This window comes from Carlito syrichta, unplaced genomic scaffold (assembly GCF_000164805.1).
Source record: "Carlito syrichta isolate Samal-C Ts95f unplaced genomic scaffold, Tarsius_syrichta-2.0.1 Scaffold311715, whole genome shotgun sequence".
Lineage (NCBI taxonomy): Eukaryota > Metazoa > Chordata > Mammalia > Primates > Tarsiidae > Carlito > Carlito syrichta.
In genome coordinates, this window is record NW_007255811.1 from 165,617 (window position 1) to 183,536 (window position 17,920).

Genomic DNA, 17,920 nt, shown 5'->3' on the forward strand with positions numbered 1-17,920 from the left:
ACACCTGGCTAATTTTTTGATTTACTGTAGAGATGAAGTCTCCCCATGTTGCCCAGGCTAGTCTCGAACCCCTGGATTCAGGCAGTCCTCTCACCTCTGCCTCCCAAAGTGCTGGGATTGCAGGGGTGAGCCACCACGCCCAGTGAAAGATTTTTTCCTTAATGTTCCCAGGTACAATTAAAAGAATAACAAGGGGTGAAACAGACCAGCCCAGGCTGGGTGCCGGTGGCTCATGCCTGTAATCCCAGCACTTTGGGACATGGAGGCAAGAGGATCACCTAAGCCCAGGGATTCAAGACCAGCCTAGGCAATTTGGCAAGATGGTGAGACCTCGTCTCTTCAATTAAAAAAAAAAAATTAGCCAAACGTGGTGGTGCACACCTGTGAGTCCAGCTACTTGGAAGGCTGAGGCGGAAGAATCACCTGAGTCCAGCAGGTCGAGGCTGCAATGGCTGTGAGTATGCTACTCCACTCCAGCCTGGGCAACAGAGCGAGACTCCAACCACCTCCAAAAAAAAGAAACAGACCAGCCCAGATTATCCACAATTTCACTCACTGGGATCATTTTCACTTTGAAAGAGAAGACCAAGCTAGAATCTTCAAACAAAAAAGCCCTCATATATCTCCAAAACAGCCACAAAAAAAGTGACCATGAGTTCCATGCTAAATGAAAGTGCATATAGACAAGTCGCAGGAAAATAGAAATGTAGAGAGAAGTACCCATTAAGCGTTAAAGTGACTTATCAGTTTTCCCCCAGAACCTGTGAAGCATGACACAAAGATCAATGAAGGCCACAATAATGAATCATATGTGCATTTTTTTCTTTTTTTTTTGAGTTGGAGTCTCACTCTATCGCCCAAACTGGAGTGCAGTGGCCGCTCCTGGCCATCGCAGCCTCGACCTGCTGGGCTCCAGCCATCCTTCCGCCTCAACCTTCCAAGTAGCCGGAACTACAGGCATGCGCTACCACACCCGGCTGATTTTTTGATTTATTGTAGAGATGAGGTCTCACCGCCCAGACAGGTCTCGAACCCGCGGGCTCAGGCAATCCACTCACCTCAGCCTCCCAAAGGCGCGGGATTACAGGCTGAGCCACCGACCCCAGCATGTGCATTTTTTCATAAGGGAAATTGGAAAAAATAAAGAGGGCAGGATGAAAAAGAATAAAGCAAGACACCTGGTCATCTTCCTCCTCCCTATATTTACAGTTAGATGTTATTTTCCAAACTTTCAAGGATATACACATACACCGATATATATAGCAGATATAGATCATCCCCATGTTTCAGCTCCATCAAGAAGTCAGGCTATAAATATTATCAGGCTAGTTCTAAAAGAAGGAATCTCCCATCATTTAGTTATCTAAGCTTTCTTGTTCTTGGATGTGTAATTTATTGACTCTGTAGGATAATCAACCGCGGCATACTAGAATATGAAATATAGCCAGTCACTTCTTCATGATTAGCAAGCAAGTTTCCCCTCAAACCTTCCTTCCATGACAATAAGACAGAAGACAGTAAGACAGTAGCACAGATGCTCTAAAAAGAAATACCAATTTCTTCTCTAAGCCAGATAAAATTAAAAGAATAGGCCAGGGTCAGTGGCTCAGCCTGTCATCCCAGTGATTTGGGAGGCCAAGGCAAGTGGATTGCCTGAGCCCACGGGTTCAAGACCAGGCAGGCAACTTGGCAAGACCTCGTCTCTAGCACACATCAAAAATTAGCCGGGCATGGAAGCACACGCCTGTAGTTCTGGTTATTTGGAAGGCTGCAGTGGAAGGATCACCAGAGCCCAGCAGGTTGACGTTGGGGTGGCCATGAGTGTGCCCAGTGCACTTTAGCCTAGGGGCAGAGAGAGACTCCAACTAAAAAAAAAAAAGAATAATTCTTTGCTGTCTGTTCTAAATGTCTGCTGAAAGTACGGCTACTGGATGCAAATACGTAAAATCATACACAAGAATCTAGATACTCACATTGAGTGTGGCCTCATCATCCACGATAGACAGCTTCACAATATAAGGATTCACAGACTGTTAAACAAGAGAAGAAAGAGACTCAAGGTAAGCGTGACCTAGTTAAGAACGCCTATTAGCTATCTCACTCTGCCTGCTGACTTCCCCCATTTCCAGTACACTCACAGTGTGTGTGGACATTCATCAAGTCCACATGCAGATGCAGATACACACACACACACACACACACACACACACACACACACGCATGCAATCCAGTTCTGTTCTGTCTTTTCTCCCATGCTGCATTAGTACAGGCCTATGTCCACTACTTCTCCCATCTTTCCCTCTTACTTGCTTCTAAACAGTAAGTGAATGCTTCACAAAACTCACTTTGTCCTACCCTACCAATAATTTACTAAGTCCATAGGGATAGCCGTCTTTTGGGGGACATAAAAGCCTCTTGCCATAAGGCACATATTTATAAGGTGCTCACTTACATTCTCATCCCAAAGGCTCCCTAACCATTTCACAAACTACATGCAAGGACTGATTCACCCACCCATAAAACAAAGCCACCTTGGGGGTGGAAAGTGGCAGCTGCTTAACAGCCAGAGAGGCCATTTGTGGAGATCCGATACCCAAATAACACTGCAGGGGGGGCTGAAAAAAAGGATATAATTACCCAAACAACAATCTGGTCAGAACACTGGGGTTTAATGATTGTCCCATCACTTACAGCACTAGAAGATTTCTTAAGTTTTTCCAAACCCAGTCTCAGCTGGGCAGCATATGGAAACAGATATGTATTTAAACTCATAATGCAACTGGACCATCTCCTACAAGTGGGATAAGAATCAGAGACCTTTCTTCTCATCCGTAGTATGTGAGGAAAGACCTCATACAGCTCAGGCACTAACCCAAGAGACACAAGAAACAATAGTTTTCAGACTGGCAGTTTTTATAGCTACCAAGAAAACTCATTACCAATAAACTTGAAAACCCAACTGAAAGGCTCATTCCCCACATAGGCCTTATTTAATCAAGTTTCTGAGGGCATCTCTTGCATGTCAATTGGGAACAGAGAAAGAGACAGTTTTGCTTTCTTAACAGCCCAAATGTTTATAAGGTTTTATAGAAGACAACTCAAGAAGGTAAAACCCATTCCATTTGTCACTTGCTGTGACAGAGGAAGGCTCGCAACACTTCTTCCTAGCCAACAATCAAACTCTATTGGTGCTACAGACTTCAGAGAAGGTCCAGTGCAAGTGGATCCTTGGAAAAGAAAAGCAGTCAAATCGGTTGACCTAAAGATGCTGCCATGATGAGAACAACACCAGAAGAGCAGACCACTTTTTCTTGGCATAATTTTTGAAAGTTCTAGTTACCTGAAAGTACACTGTTTTAGGTAACAATAAGGATCATCTGATTTCTAAGACCAGCATATGCTTCAGTAGCAGTTCAGGGAAAGGCAAAGGTTTGAGTTCTAGTCCCACTGCCTATTAATCGTGACAAGTTAGGCACACTAATTAACCTAAGCTTAAATCCTCATCTGTAAAATGGAGATACAGGTTGAGTATCTCTTCCCTGAGATGTATGAAATCAAAAGTGTTAGCCAGGCTCAGCGGCTCAGCCTACAATCCCGCGCTTTGGGAGGCTGAGGTGAGTGGACTGCCTGAGTCCGTGGGTTCAAGACCCATCTGGGCAACTTGGCGAGACCTCATCTCTACAATAAATTAAAAAACTAGCTGGGCGTGGTAGCACGCACCTGTAGTTCCAGCTACTTGGAAGGGTGAGGTGGAAGGATTGCCAGAGCCCAGCAGGTCGAGGCTATGGTGGCCGGGAGTGTGCTACTGCACTCCAGTCTGGGCGACAGAGTGAGACTCCAACTCAAAAAAATAAATAAATAAATAAATCAAAAGTGTTTCGGATTTGGGGTATTTTCAGATTGTGGAACATTTGCATTATACTTATCAGTTGTGCATCCCTGATTCAAAAATCTGAAATGCTCCAATAAAAATTTCCCTTGGGCCGGGCTCGGTGGCTCAGCCTGTAATCCCAGCACTTTGGGAAGCCAAGGCAAGTGGATTGCCTAAGCCCATGGGTTTGAGACCAGCTCAGGCAACTTGTGAGACCTCCTCTACAATAAATCAAAAATTAAGGCCAGGCTTGGTGGCTCAGTCTATAATCCCAGCACTTTGGGAGGCCGAGGTGAGTGGATTGCCTGAAACCACGGGTTCGAGACCCACCTGGGCAACTGGGTGAGACCTCATCTCTACAATAAATCAAAAAAATAAGCCGGGTGTGGTAGTGTGCGCCTGTAGTTCCAGCTACTTGGAAGGCTGAGGCGGAAGGATCGCAGGAGCCCAGCAGGTCGAGGCTGCGGTGGCCAGGAGTGGCCACTGCACTCCAGTCTGGGTGACAGAGTGAGACTCCAACTCAAAAAAAAAAAAAAAAAAATTAGCCAGGCATGGTAGCATGTGCCTGTAGTTCTGGCAACTTGGAAGGTTGAAACAGATGGATCGCCGGAGCCCAGGAGTTCGACGTTGAGGTGGCCGTGAGGGTGCCATGGCACTTCAGCCTGGGTGATAGAGTGAGACGTCAATTCAAAAAACAAAAAGAAAGAAAATTTCCTTTGAGGGTCATGTTAGTGCTCAAAAGCACTAAGATTTAGGGGCATTCTGGATTTCGGGTTTTCGGATTAGAGATGCTCAACATGTATTTTCTCCCCTGGGGTTGCGGACTCGACAACTGGCAGTAACTATATTTTTTCTCCTTTCACATTATTATCACATTCAAAGGAAAACTCTTTAGGAAAAAAAGAGAGGTGGGAAAAAGAAAAGGAACAATTACAACTAGGTATAATAAATAATTCAGTAATTCCAGGGAAACATCATGCTCAGGGAAGCAACTGGGGTCTACCTTACTTCATCTCAGCAGGCTTGGCCAGCCTAAGGCCAGGATCTTAATGCTATGAAAATGTACTGGGTGCTGATTTTTCTTAACACTCTACACCTGTTGTGCTAGTCACTTTATTTATTTTGGGTTTTTCTGAGTTGAGGTCTCATTCTGTTGCCTAGACTGGAGTGCAGTGGCACAATCATGGCTCACCGCAGTTTTTATCTCCTAGGCTCAGGCAATCCTTCTACCTCAGTCTCCCAAGTAGTTAGGACTACATATCACCATGCCTGGCTAACTTTTTTATTTCTTGCAGAGAAAAGGTCTTGGTATATTGCACAGGCTGATCTTGAACACCTAGGCTCAAACAATCTTCCTGCCTCGGCCTCCCAAAGTGCTAGGATTACAAATATGAGCCACCTTCCCAGCCTGGTCACTTTTTAAAACTGGAGGCCTCAAAAACAACAAAAAATAAAAATTAAATTAAAAATAAACAGCCCGAGCAAATATAGCAAGACCCAGTCTCCACAAAAATAAAAAAAATTTAAAAATTAGCCAGTTATGGTGGTGTATGTCTGTAGTCCCAGTAACTCAGGAGGCTGAAGTGGAAAGACGGTCTGAACCCAGAAAGTCAAAGCTGCAGTGAGCCATGGTTTTGCCACTACGCTCCAGCCTAAGTGACAGAGTGAGGACTCGACTCAAAAAATATATAAATAAACAAATAAAACTGGAGGCAATCTGCTTTTCATTCACAAGACAAAATTACAAACTCTGTGAGCCTTCACAGTTTCACTATAACAGGGCCCTGCCCTTATTTGTTCTAAGCTCTACTTAGGAATTTGTACTGTTCTTCCTCAGACCTTTTTTTGGCCTCCTTTATTTCTTTAGATGAAGTGACTGAAATGGAATGCATTATTTGAAGGAAGAGCTATATATTTACTACCTAACATCTTTTCCATCACGTTGTTCCTTAGGCCTGACATCTCTTCTGCCTTATCTGTGCTGAGCTGGACACCCAGCCTCTCTGGTGGTTGCAACTTACCCCCCTGGTCATGAAAGTGACTGCAGTGGAAGCCAGGATGCTGTTCTCCCCAGCACACCCTCTCACACTAGTTTGCATAAGAGTTCAGCAGCTTTGGTTTTGCTGTGTTCATCTGGAATTCCTCATGTTCCTGTCAGAAACCTTCCTGCTCCATGATCACCAGGCTTCCTTAATGGTTTCTGGTGAATGACTTACATCAAAAGCTGCAAAGTCCAGATAAATCATGCCCACCAGCTCACCTTTGCTCTATTAATTCTTCTGGGGGCTTCTGACAGACTAAAGATGCACACCTCACTCCAGAAATATGATTCTCTCCAGTTCCTTGGCCATGTCCAGTATTTCAGGCTGACATTTCAGAAAGCCCTACTGGACTGATCCAGCATTCAGTTCACATTTAGAGAAACCAAGCCATTGCCTCGGTGTGGCCTGCAGCCAAGCCAGCAGAACGTTCTGAAAATATTCACTACTGATGATGGTGTGTTCCTGTCACATATAACTCAACTCTCTTTAACTATCCTCAGCATTTTCCTCAGCTATTTTTCTTGCTGGTGTAATAAGGCTCCCGAGGCTCTTACACACGACAGAGACCAAAATGGCTGCCGTGCCAGCCTTTCCAGATCATCCGTATCACCGGTGTTGGTGACCAAGCACATGTGTGTCAGAGTTCTACACACCCTTCATCAGTTCCCCTAACACAACGAAAGCAGTTGGCACCCGGGATTTCTAATGCGTTAATGTTGTTCCACATGTACTAGTCTCTCTTCAGGAATTCCTTTGTTTTGTTTTTTTAAGAAAGACAGATTAAAAAGAAGATACACTGAGAAGGGCACAATGGGCAGGACAGCAGCAGAGTTTCTGCTGTCTACTACCAGGTATTCCTTTCTCACAGGCTCCTCCTATTCCATCACTCTCCTTACAAGAACAAGTTCCAGATTCTGTGTTACCCATCACTTTCAACCTAGCAAATAGAGCCTAAGTAGGAAACATATCAAAAGTCACTAAGTGAAGATCAAGCTCAGAAAAGAAAATGCTCTCTCTCACCGGGCGCGGTGGCTCATGCCTGCAAGCCCAGCGCTTTGGGAGGCAGAGGCGAGAGGACTGCCTGAGCCCAGGGGTTCGAGACAAGCCTGGGCAATTTGGCGAGACCTCACCTCTACAATAAATCAAAAAATTAGCCACGCGCAGTGGCACATGCCTGTAGTTCTGGCTACTTGGAAGGCTGAGGCGAAGGATTGCCAGAGCCCAGCAGGTCGAGGCTGCAGTGGCCATGAGCATGCCCCTACACTCCAGTCTGGGCAACAGAGTGAGACTCCAACTCAAAAACAAAAAAGGAAATCCTCTTTCTCTTGCTGGCTTACTTCTTGTAGCACTGCTACTGATTAAGTCAAAAAAAGTCAGGTAGCCTCAACATAGTTCCTGACTCCTAAGTTCAGTCAAGTGCTCACAGTGTCTAGGACACAGTGCCACATGCTTCTCGATCCTCAAAAGCAATCCCCAATGAGGCCCCTGGTCTTCCCTGAGTGGCCTCCTGTTGCTGTGCATTCTGCCTTTTGGGAGAAATCAAGTGTAGGCACCAACCAAAGTATAAATCTCTGGGCTCTGCTTTTCATCTCAAAAACCTATACATCTGTACCCTGACGAATTCAGGGGCAAAGAAAACTCCAGTATTGATATGAATAAGGCCCCATCTTCAACTTTTCATTAACAAAAGAAAGCGTTCTCAGACCAACCGTGATACTTACATAGTAGACTGCATTAAGGAAATCTGAAATAGTGATGCACTGCATAAAAACATCTGGCCAACGATGCACAGCATACACAATGGTGGTCCCATAGATTATAATGGAACAGAAGAATTCCTATCACTAGTAACATCCTACTCATGATGGCCGGAGGCATCCCTCACCTACTGTGATGACGCTGGAGTAAAAAACCCCACTGTGCTGCCAGTTGTATAATAGGTTAGCACATACAATCACAGATAAGCCATAACACAGTAATGACAATAAATGACTATGTTACAGGTTTGCGTATTTACTATACTATACTTTTTAATCATCATTTTAGGGTATGCTCCTTCTAATTATTAAGAAAAACAAGGTTGGGCAGGGTGGCTTAGCCTGTAATCCTAGCACTTTGGGAGACCGAAGCGAGAGGATTGCCTGAGCTCGTGGGTTCAAGACAAGCCCAGGCAACTTAGCAAGACCTTGTTTCTACAATAAATCAAAAAATTAGTTGGGCATGGTAGCATGCACCTGTAGTTACAGCTACCTGGAAGGCTGAGGCAGAAGGATCCCTAGAGCCCAGCAGGTCGACACTGGGGTAGCCATGAGTGTGACACTGCACTAGAGTCTGGGTGACAGAATGAGACGCCTACTCAAAAGAAAAAAAATGAAAAGATATAACAGGCCAGGAAGCATGGTGACTTAAGCCTATAATCCCAGCACTATGGGAGGCCAAGGTAAGGACTGCCTGCGTTCAGGGGCTCAAGACCAGCCTGGGCAACTTGGTGAGACCTCGTCTCTACAATAAATCAAAAAATACGCCGGGTGTGGTAGTGCATGCCTGTAGTTCCAGCTACTTAGAAGGCTGAGGCAGAAGGATCGCCCAAGCCCAGCAGGTCGAGAGTGCAGTGGCAGTGGCCATGAGCATGCCACTGCACTCCAGCCTGAGTGACAGAGTGAGACCCCGACGAAGGAAAGAAGGAAAGAGGAAGGGAGGGAGGGAGGGAGGAAGGAAAAGAAGGAAGGAAGGAAGGAAGGAAATAAGTTAAACAATAACAAGATTTTTTTTTTAAGCCGGGCTCGGTGGCTCAGCCTGTAATCCCGCGCTTTGGGAGGCTGAGATGAGTGGATTGCCTGAGTCCACGGGTTCAAGACCCGCCTGGGCAACTTGGTGAGACCTCATCTCCACAATAAATAAAAAATTAGCCGGGCGTGGTAGCACACGTCTGTAGTTCCATCTACTTGGAAGGCTGAAGCGGAAGGATCGCCGGAGCCCAGCAGGTCGCAGCTGCGTTGGCCAGGAGTGTGCCACTGCACTCCAGTCTGGGTGACAGAGTGAGACCCTAACTCAAAAAAAAAAAAAAAGATATTTTTTTAAATGGACACAGTGGCTCACACCTGTAATCCTAGCACTTTGGGAGGCAGAAACGAGAGGATTACCTGAGCCCAGGAATTCCAGACCAGCCTGGGCTACTTGGCGACACCTCATTTAAAACGATCCAGGCGTGGTGGCGTGTGCCTGTGGTTCCAGCTCCTTGGAAGGGCAAGGCAGAAGGATCGCCTGAGCCCAGCAGGTCGAGGATGCAGTAGCTGTGAGCGTGCCACTGCACTCCAGCCTGGGCAACATGGTGAGACTTCAACTCAAAAAATAAATAAATAACATTAACTGTAAAACAGCTGCAGGCAGGTTCTTCAGAATGTTTCTCAGAAGGCATTCTTACCATAAGAGATGACAGCTCCATGCCTGTTGCTGTCCCTGAAGGACTTCCCAACGTGGAAGTAGAAGACAGTAATATTGACGATCTTGACCTTGAACAGTCCTAGGCTAATGCCTGCATTTGTGTCTCAGTTTATTGCTGTTGTTTTCCTCCTCCGCCTGCCCTCTGAGTCTTAGTTTTTAACAAAAAAGCTTAAAAATAAAAATACATAAAGAATGTTTTTAAGCCGGGCTCGGTGGCTCAGCCTGTAATCCCGTGCTTTGGGAGGCTGAGGTGAGTGGATTGCCTGAGCCCATGGGTTTGAGACCTGCCTGGGCAACTTGGCGAGACCTCATCTCTACAATAAATCAGAAAAAAAAAAAAACAGCCGGGTACAGTAGCGCTCACCTGTATTTCCAGCTACTTGGAAGGCTGAGGCAGAAGGATCGCCAGAGCCCAGCAGGTTGAGGCTGCGGTGGCTGGGAGCATGCCACTCCCCTCCAGCCTGGGCGACAGAGTGAGACTCCAACTCAAAAAAAAAAAAAGAATGTTTTTAAGAGAAAAAAGTTTATAAAATAAGGATCTAAAGAAAGAAAATATTTTTGTATAGCTATACATGCTTGTGTTTTCAGCTAAGTATTATTATGAAAGAGTCAAAAAGTTACAAAAACTTTAAAAGTTTTTAAAAGTTTAGGCAGTTACAAATAAGTTAAGGTTAAATTACTATTGAGAAAGAAATTTTTTAAATAAATTTAGTGTAGCCTTAGTGTACAATGTTTATAAATTCTACAGTGGTGTACAATAATATCCTAGGCCTTCACATTCACTCACCACTCAGTGACTCAGAGCAACTCCTAGCCCAGCGAGTTCCATTCATGGTGAGTGCCCTTTACAAGTGTACCAGTTGCCTGTAATCCCAGCACTTTGGAAGGCCAAGGTGAGTGGACTGCCTGAGCCTGTGTGTTCAAAACCCACCTGGGCAACTTGGTGAGAACTCATCTCTATAATAAATCAAAAATTAGGCCGGGCTCGGTGGCTCAGCCTGTAATCCCGCGCCTTTGGGAGGCTGAGGTGAGTGGATTGCCTGAGCCCGCGGGTTCGAGACCCGCCTGTGCAGCGAGACCTCATCTCTACAATAAATCTAAAAATCAGCCGGGCGTGGTAGCGTGCGCCTGTAATTCCGGCTACTCGGAAGGCTGAGGCGGAAGGATCGCCGGAGCCCAGCAGGTCGAGGCTGCGGTGGCCGAGAGCGGCCACTGCGCTCCAGTCTGGGCGACTGAGTGAGACTCCCACTCAAAAAAAAAAATTAGCCAGGCATGGTAGCACACGCCTGTAGTTTCAGCTACTTGGAGGGCTGAGGCAGAAGGATCGCTGGAGCCCAGCAGGTCAAGGCTGCCGTGGCCGGGATCGGCCACTGCACTCCAGTCTGGGTGACAGAGTGAGACTCCAACTCAAAAAAAAATAATAATAATAATAATCAGCCAGGCGTGGTGGCACATGCCTGTAGTCCCAGCTACTCAAGAGGCTGAGGTGGAAAGATCATCTGAACCTAGCAGGTCAAGACTGTGGTAAACTATGATCGTGCCACTGCACTCAAGCCTGGGAAATAGAGTGAAATTCCTACTCAAAACAAAAAAGTTCCTAGGAGCCAGGCACAGCGACTCACACCTGTAATTCCAGCACTTTGAGAGGCCAAGGCTGGAGAATCACTTGAAGCCAGGAGTTAAAGATCAGCCTGGGCAACAAAGCAAGACTCCATCTCTAAAAAATAAAATAAGTTAGCCAGCAAGATGGCTCACACCTGAAGTCCCAGTTACTCAAGAGGCTGAGGTGAGAAAACAGGATGAGCTCAGAAGTTCAAAGTCGCAGTGACCATGCCATTGCATGATCATGCCATTGCACTCCAGCCTGCTGACAGATCAAGACCTTGTCTCTAAAAAATAAAAATGAAATAAAAAGTTCCTAGGTATTAAGCTGGGTTTGGGAACCACTACATGAAGTGATTCCTATTCGCTTTACTAGAGGTTGCACCACTGGATTCCTGTAAACAACTATATCATCCGTCCCACACATAAAATATAGAAATCTTAAAATTTGGTTTTTCAAAGTTAAGTTACCATTTACCAAGAACATGTCTTTGACATTAAGTAAAGACCTTTAGGTTGGGCTCAGAGGCTCAGCCTGTTATCCCAGCACTTAGGGAGACCAAGGTGAGTGAATTGCCTGAGCCTGTGGGTTTGAGACCAGCCCAGGCAACTTGGCGAGACTTCGTCTCCACAATAAATAAAAAAATTAGCCAGGCATGGTAGCACACACCCATAGTTCCAGCTACTTGGAAGCCTGAGGCAGAAGGATCGCCGGAGCCCAGCAGGTAGACCCTGGGGTGGCCATGAGTGTACCACGGCACCCCAGCCAGGGCGACTAAGTGAGACTCCAACTCAAAAAACAAACAAGCAAAAAAATCTTTAGGAGGGGCTACATTTAAAAAGATTAGAGAGTTCGTGACCCACCTGGGCAACTTGGTGAGACCTCATCTCTACAATAAATCAAAAAATTAGCCGGGTGTGGTAGCGCGCATGCCTGTAGTTCCAGCTATTTGGAAGGCTGAGGTGGAAGGATCGCTGGAGACCAGCAAGTCGAGGCTGCGGTAGCCGGGAGCGGCCACTGCACTCCAGTCTGGGCGACAAAGTAAGACTCCAACTCAAAAAAAAAAAGATTAGAGTAAGACAACAAGTGCCCATTAAGAGGTCCACTAAGCTGGGCTCGGTGGCTCAGCCTCTAATCCCATGCCTTTGGGAGGCTGAGGTGAGTGGATTGCTGAGCCCACAGGTTCGAGACCAGCCTGGGCAACTTGGCAAGACCTCATCTCTACAATAAATCAAAAAACTAGCCGGGCATGGTAGCACGTGCCTGTAGTTCCAGCTACTCGGAAAGCTGAGGGGGAAGGATCGCCGGAGCCCAGCAGGTCGAGGCTGCAGTGGCCGGGTGCGGCCACTACACTCCAGTCTCGATGACAGAGTGACACTCCAACTCAAAAAAAAAAGAGGTCCACTGGCCAGGCACAGTGGCTCATGCCTGTAATCCCAGCATTTTAGGAGGTGGAGACAAGAGGAATGCCCGAGCCCACAGGATTGAGACCAGCCTGGCCATCATTGGAAGACCTCATCTCTACAATAAATCAAAGAATTCAGCCGGGCATAGTGGCACATGCCTGTGGTTCCAGCTACTTGGAAGACTGAAGAGGAAGGACTGCCTGAGCCTTAGGGGTCCAAGACTGCAGTATCTGTGAGCATGCCACTGCACTCCAGCCTGGGCAACAGTTGAGACTCCAAATCAAAAAAAAGGGGGCCCACTTACCTCATATTTTCTGTAGTTCACCAGCAAAGCCAAGAGAACAACAGCATCATGTCCATGCTCCCTACGACTTGGGGGATGGGAGAGTATCTGTAACAAAGAACAAAAATACTCGATGAGCCAGATGTGGTGGCTCATGCCTGACATCCCAGCACTTTGGGAGGCCAAGGCAGGACGACTGCTTGAGACCAGGAGTTCAAGACCTGCCCAGACAACACAGCAAGACATCATCTCTACAAAAAAAATTACCCAGGTGTGGTGGTACGCACCTGTAGTCAGAGTTCTTAGAAGGCTGAGGCAGAAGGATCACCTGAGCCCAGGAGGTCGAGGCTGTGGTGAGCCGTGAACATGCCACTGCACTCCAGCCTGGGTGACAAAGTGAGACCCTGACTCAAAAACAAAAAAATCCATAAAATACAAAAACAAAAACAAAAATACATGATAGAAGTTTATCTGTAACAAAAAACAAAAATTCATTTCTATGAATTCTCAGTTCCTAGGAACTGAGGTAGAGAAAATTTCAGGCAGCAATTTACCCAAAAAAGAAAGCAGTAACAGGCCGGGCACGGTGGGAGGCCGAGGTGAGAGAATTACCTAAGCCCATGGGTTCAATAACAGCCTAGGCAACTTGGCGAGACCTCATCTCTATAATAAATCAAAAAATTAGTCAGATGTGGTATTGCAAGCCTGTAGTTCTGGCAACTTGGAAGGCTGAGGCAGAAGGATCACCTGAACCCAGCAGGTTGACGCTGGGGTGGCCATGAACGTCCCACTACACTCCAACCTGGGCAATAGAGTGAGATTCCAACTCAAATAAATAAATAAATAAATAAATAAAGAGGTAACAAAGGAATTGACCCACCTGCAAAATCGCTTCAAATATGCTGTTGATCATTACATACTCCAGGATAGTATTCTGGCTGATGTTATCTGTCACCTGAATGCAAGAAAAGGCTTTTTAAACTCTGTCTTGAGGCACTCTGATATCTCAAGTAATCTCCTCCCCTAGCATCTAAGAGAAACAGAAATGTTAAAACATTCTACTAGATACTTAGTAGACCTTTCACAAGCACTTCCAAAATCACTAGAGCCTGAATAGACAATCAGCAAATTAAAATGTCCTGGCTCTCTGAATTTATTATTTCTCTCATTCCCTCAAAAAGCGTTTGCTTAACAGTTTTTGGGTTTCATTCCTCAAATACAAAGGAAGGGCTTTATGAATTCTTAAGCCTTTAGGAGTCTGTAGGAGTCTCTAGTTGTAAGAAAATGGAACCACCCGTGAAGTAAACGAACACCACCTCACCTTCCTTCCTAGAAAGTACAAGCCAGCCTCCAGTTATAAAATCAAAGCCAAAACAAATAAAAAAATTCAGACTCACAAGAATTATTTCCATCTGAGACCTAATATGAAGAACAAGTCTAACAATACGGAAGACAGTAGTTCTCCTGGAGTCATACTTCTCAAGTGATAAATAACACAGGCAGCAAGCTAAAAAAACCAGCAGCAAGCCGGGCTCGGTGGCTCAGCCTGTAATCCCACGCCTTTGGGAGGCTGAGGTGAGTGGATTGCCTGAGCCTGCGGGTTTGAGACCCACCTGGGCAACTCTGCGAGACCTCATCTCTACAAAAAATCAGCCGGGCATGGTAGCGCATGCCTGTAATTCCAGTTACTTGGAAGGCTGAGGCAGAAGGATCGCCTGTAATTCCAGCTACTCGGAAGGCTGAGGCGGAAGGATCGCCGGAGCCCAGCAGGTCGAGGCTGCGGTGGCCAGGAGCGGCCACTGTACTCCAGTCTGGGCGACAGAGTGAGACTCCAACTCAAAAAAAAAACCAGTAGCAGCTGGCCGCAGTGGCTCACGCCTATAATCCCAGCACTTTGGGAGACAGAGGCAAGAGGACCACCTGAGCCCAAGGGTTCGAGATGAGCCTGGACAACTTGGCAAGATCTTATCTCTACAATAAATCAAAAAATTAGCCAGGTGTGGAGGTATGTACCTGTGGTTCCAGTTTCTTGGAAGGCTGAGGCAGAAGGATTGCCTTAGCTCAGCTGCTCAATGCTACAATGGCCATGAGCATGCCACTGGCCTCCAGCCTGGGTAACAGAGTAAGACTCCAATCCAAAAAAAAAAAGCCAGCATTGGAAGGCTGAGGTGGAAGGATCACCAGAGCCCAGCAGGTGGAGGCTGTGGTGGCCGGGGACAGCCACTGCAATCCAGTATGGGTGATAGAGTGAGACTCCAACTCAAAAAAAAAAAAACAAAAAAAAGCCAGCAGCTGCTCCAAAGACCAACTTCCAGAAACAAAGCCCATGCAACCAACTTCTAATATACCCAAACACCAGAAAGTAAAGTAATACTCCAGTAGATATTTTTTTTTCTTTTTCCTTTTAACTTTGGGCTCAAGTATTCAAAAAGTTTGCCCCACCGTCAATAAATACCCTTGATAAATATACATAGGTCACTTACAGTCACTAAGCAAAGGAGAAGCTTCAGACATAAACTCTTCAGACTCTCAGAACCTTCTGCACAAAGCAATGAATCCAAACTCTCCATCAAGTTCTGGAAAAAGAACCATAAAGCATTCAACCATAATAAATATAGTATCTATCCCCCATCTTTGTCCAACTCCAGGTGATGTTACACAGGGTAATGCGAATAACACAAAATTAAACAACCATATCTGTGCGGGCATGATGGCTCACACCTGTAATCCCAGCATTTTGGGAGGCCAAGACAGGAGGAATCACTTGAGCCCAGGAGTTCAAGACCAGCCTGGGCAACATAGCAAGACCTCATTTAAATAAATATATAAATAAATAAAACTACCATATCATTTCCCTAAGGTCAAGCCTTGCAAAATTAAACAAAGAAAAGAAAGACTTCTCAGGTTGTAGTTGCTTTAGAAAAAAAAAAAAAGAAGACAACTTCAAAGTCTAACTATTTTGGGGAAGACGCTTTAGAACAATTGCACAGAACAATAAAGAATTCAGTGTTCTATAGGCCGGGCATGGTGGCTCAAGCCTGTAATCCCAGCACTTTGGGGAGCCAAGGCAAGAAGAATGTCTGAGCCTGCAGGTTCAAGACCAGCCTGGGAAATATGGTGAGACCTCATCTCTACAGTAAATCGAAAAATTAGCACATGCCTTTAGTTCCGGCTACTTGGAAGGCCGAGGTGGAAGGATTGCCAGAGCCCAGCAGGTCGATGCTGGGGTGGTCGTGAGAGTGCCACTGCACTCCAGCCCGGGCGATGGATTGAGACTCCAACTCAAAAAAATAATAATAATAATAATTCACTGTTCTACGAAATGAATGTTTGCAGGCTGTCATTGTCATATAAACGTTTAAGTTAGAATAAAGTAAATAAAAAAGGGAAACCTAGTGGTTAAATAACTATATATAAGTTTCATTATTTGATAAAGAACGCATCACTCGACACAGGCACACTGAACAAATGACAAAGAAATAGTATCATGACACGCTGTCACTGGCCATATGCATTATCCAGCAAAGTTAGCTTGTGTCCACCCTAGTCAATGCCACTTGGCAATGTGACTGAAATGTACCACTTGCACTAAAAATCAGCTGACACACCCAAACTAATCAAAAGATTAAACCCTTATAAACTACAACAGAGGGAAGAAAAGAAATAGTCTTCCTTAAATGCAGGAGAAGAATGGATGGAGAATAAGGATTTAGCATGCTGGAAGGCCAAGGTAGAGGTTCAAAATAAGCTGCTCCAGCTCAAATCAATAAATATATGAGCATCTCCGCTATGCTAAATACTGTGCTTGTGAAGAATGTAAGAAAAAATAAAGACTATGACCCTTGCTCTCACAGTGCTTTTAGTCTAATGGCAGAGAAAAATAAGCAGTTTCAATTCAATGGCTATTATGACAAAAATATACATGGAGGAAGGGAATTGGCTCTAAAGTCACCTGTCCCAGGACTCCTCACGGGTGAGCTGTATGTTGAAAATCAGTAAAAATTAATTAAAACTTGAGAGGGGGAAATGCCAGACAGGCATTAGCATGCTCAAAGACATATGCGAATAAAATGGCCCTGGTGTGAGACTGGAATAAAAGTAGTTTAGCCAGGTGCAGTGACCACTCCTGTAATCCCAGCACTTTTTTGTTTTTTGTTTGTTTGTTTTTTGAGTTGGAGTCTCACTCTCACCCAGGCTGGAGGGCAGTGGCACGCTTCCAGCCACCACAGCCTCGATCTGCGGGTTAGGGGATCCTTTCACCTCAGCCTTCCAAGTAGCTAGAACTACAGACACACCCCACCACACCTGGCTTATTATTATTATTATTATTATTTTATTGTAGAGACACGGTCTCACCAAGTTACTCAGGCTGGTCTCGAACCCCTGGGTTCAGGCAATCCTCTTGCCTCGGCCTCCCAAAGTGCTGGGATTATAGGCATGAGCCACCATGCCTGGCCAATCCCAGCATTTTGGGAGGCCGAGGCAAGAGAACTGTCTGAGCCCACAGGTATGAGAACAGCCTGGGCAACATGGCAAGACCTCATGTCTACAATAAATCAAAAAATTAGCCGGGTATGGTGCTGCACACCTGTGGTTCCAGCTACTTGGAAGGCTGAAGTAGAAGGATCCCCTGAGTCTAGCAGGTCAAGGCTGCAGTGCCACTGCACTCCAGCCTAGGCTACAGAGTGAGACTCGGACTCAAAAAAATAAATTAATTAAATAAAACAAAAGTAGTTTAAGCCATGTGTGGTGGCTTACACCGGTAATCCTAGCACTTTAGGAGGCAAAGGGGAGAGGATTGCCCAGAGGTTCAATACCAGCCCAGGCAACTTGGCAAGACCTCATCTCTAAACTAAATCAAAAAATTAGTCAGGCACAGTGGCACCTGCCTGTAGATCCAGTTATTGGAAGGCCGAGGCGGAAGGATCATCTGAGCCCAGCAGGTCAAGTCTGGCGTAGCCAGGAACATGACACTGTGTTCCAGCATGGGCAACAGAGCGAGACTCTGACTCAAAAAAAAATTACTGTAATCCCAGCACTTTGCCTGAGCCTGTGGGTTCGAGACCAGCCCAGGCAACTTGGCGAGACCTCGTCTCTACAATAAACCAAAAATTAGCTGGGCATGGCAGTGCGCACCTGTAGTTCTGGCTACTTGGGAGGCTGAGGCGGAAGGATCACTTGGGCCCAGCAGGTCGAGGTTGCGGTGGTCGTGAGCATGCCACTACCCTCCAGCCTGGGCGACAGAGTGAGACTCCAACTCAAAAAAAAAAA

General features: G+C 45.8%; 1 protein-coding gene across 3 annotated transcripts in view; it reads right to left on the reverse strand.

Annotated features, from left to right (window-relative positions):
• Positions 1-17,920, reverse strand: part of CUNH10orf76 (chromosome unknown C10orf76 homolog) — a 192,328-nt gene that overhangs the window by 164,414 nt on the left and 9,994 nt on the right. For all 3 annotated transcript variants that reach the window (XM_021718019.1, XM_021718018.1, XM_008068973.1), the window contains exons 5-8: positions 15,133-15,225; positions 13,530-13,604; positions 12,671-12,757; positions 1,974-2,030 (exon numbers count right to left, since the gene is read on the reverse strand). In XM_021718019.1, the coding sequence (XP_021573694.1) occupies positions 1,974-2,030; positions 12,671-12,757; positions 13,530-13,604; positions 15,133-15,225 (312 nt within the window). The remainder of the gene's footprint in view (positions 1-1,973; positions 2,031-12,670; positions 12,758-13,529; positions 13,605-15,132; positions 15,226-17,920) is intronic.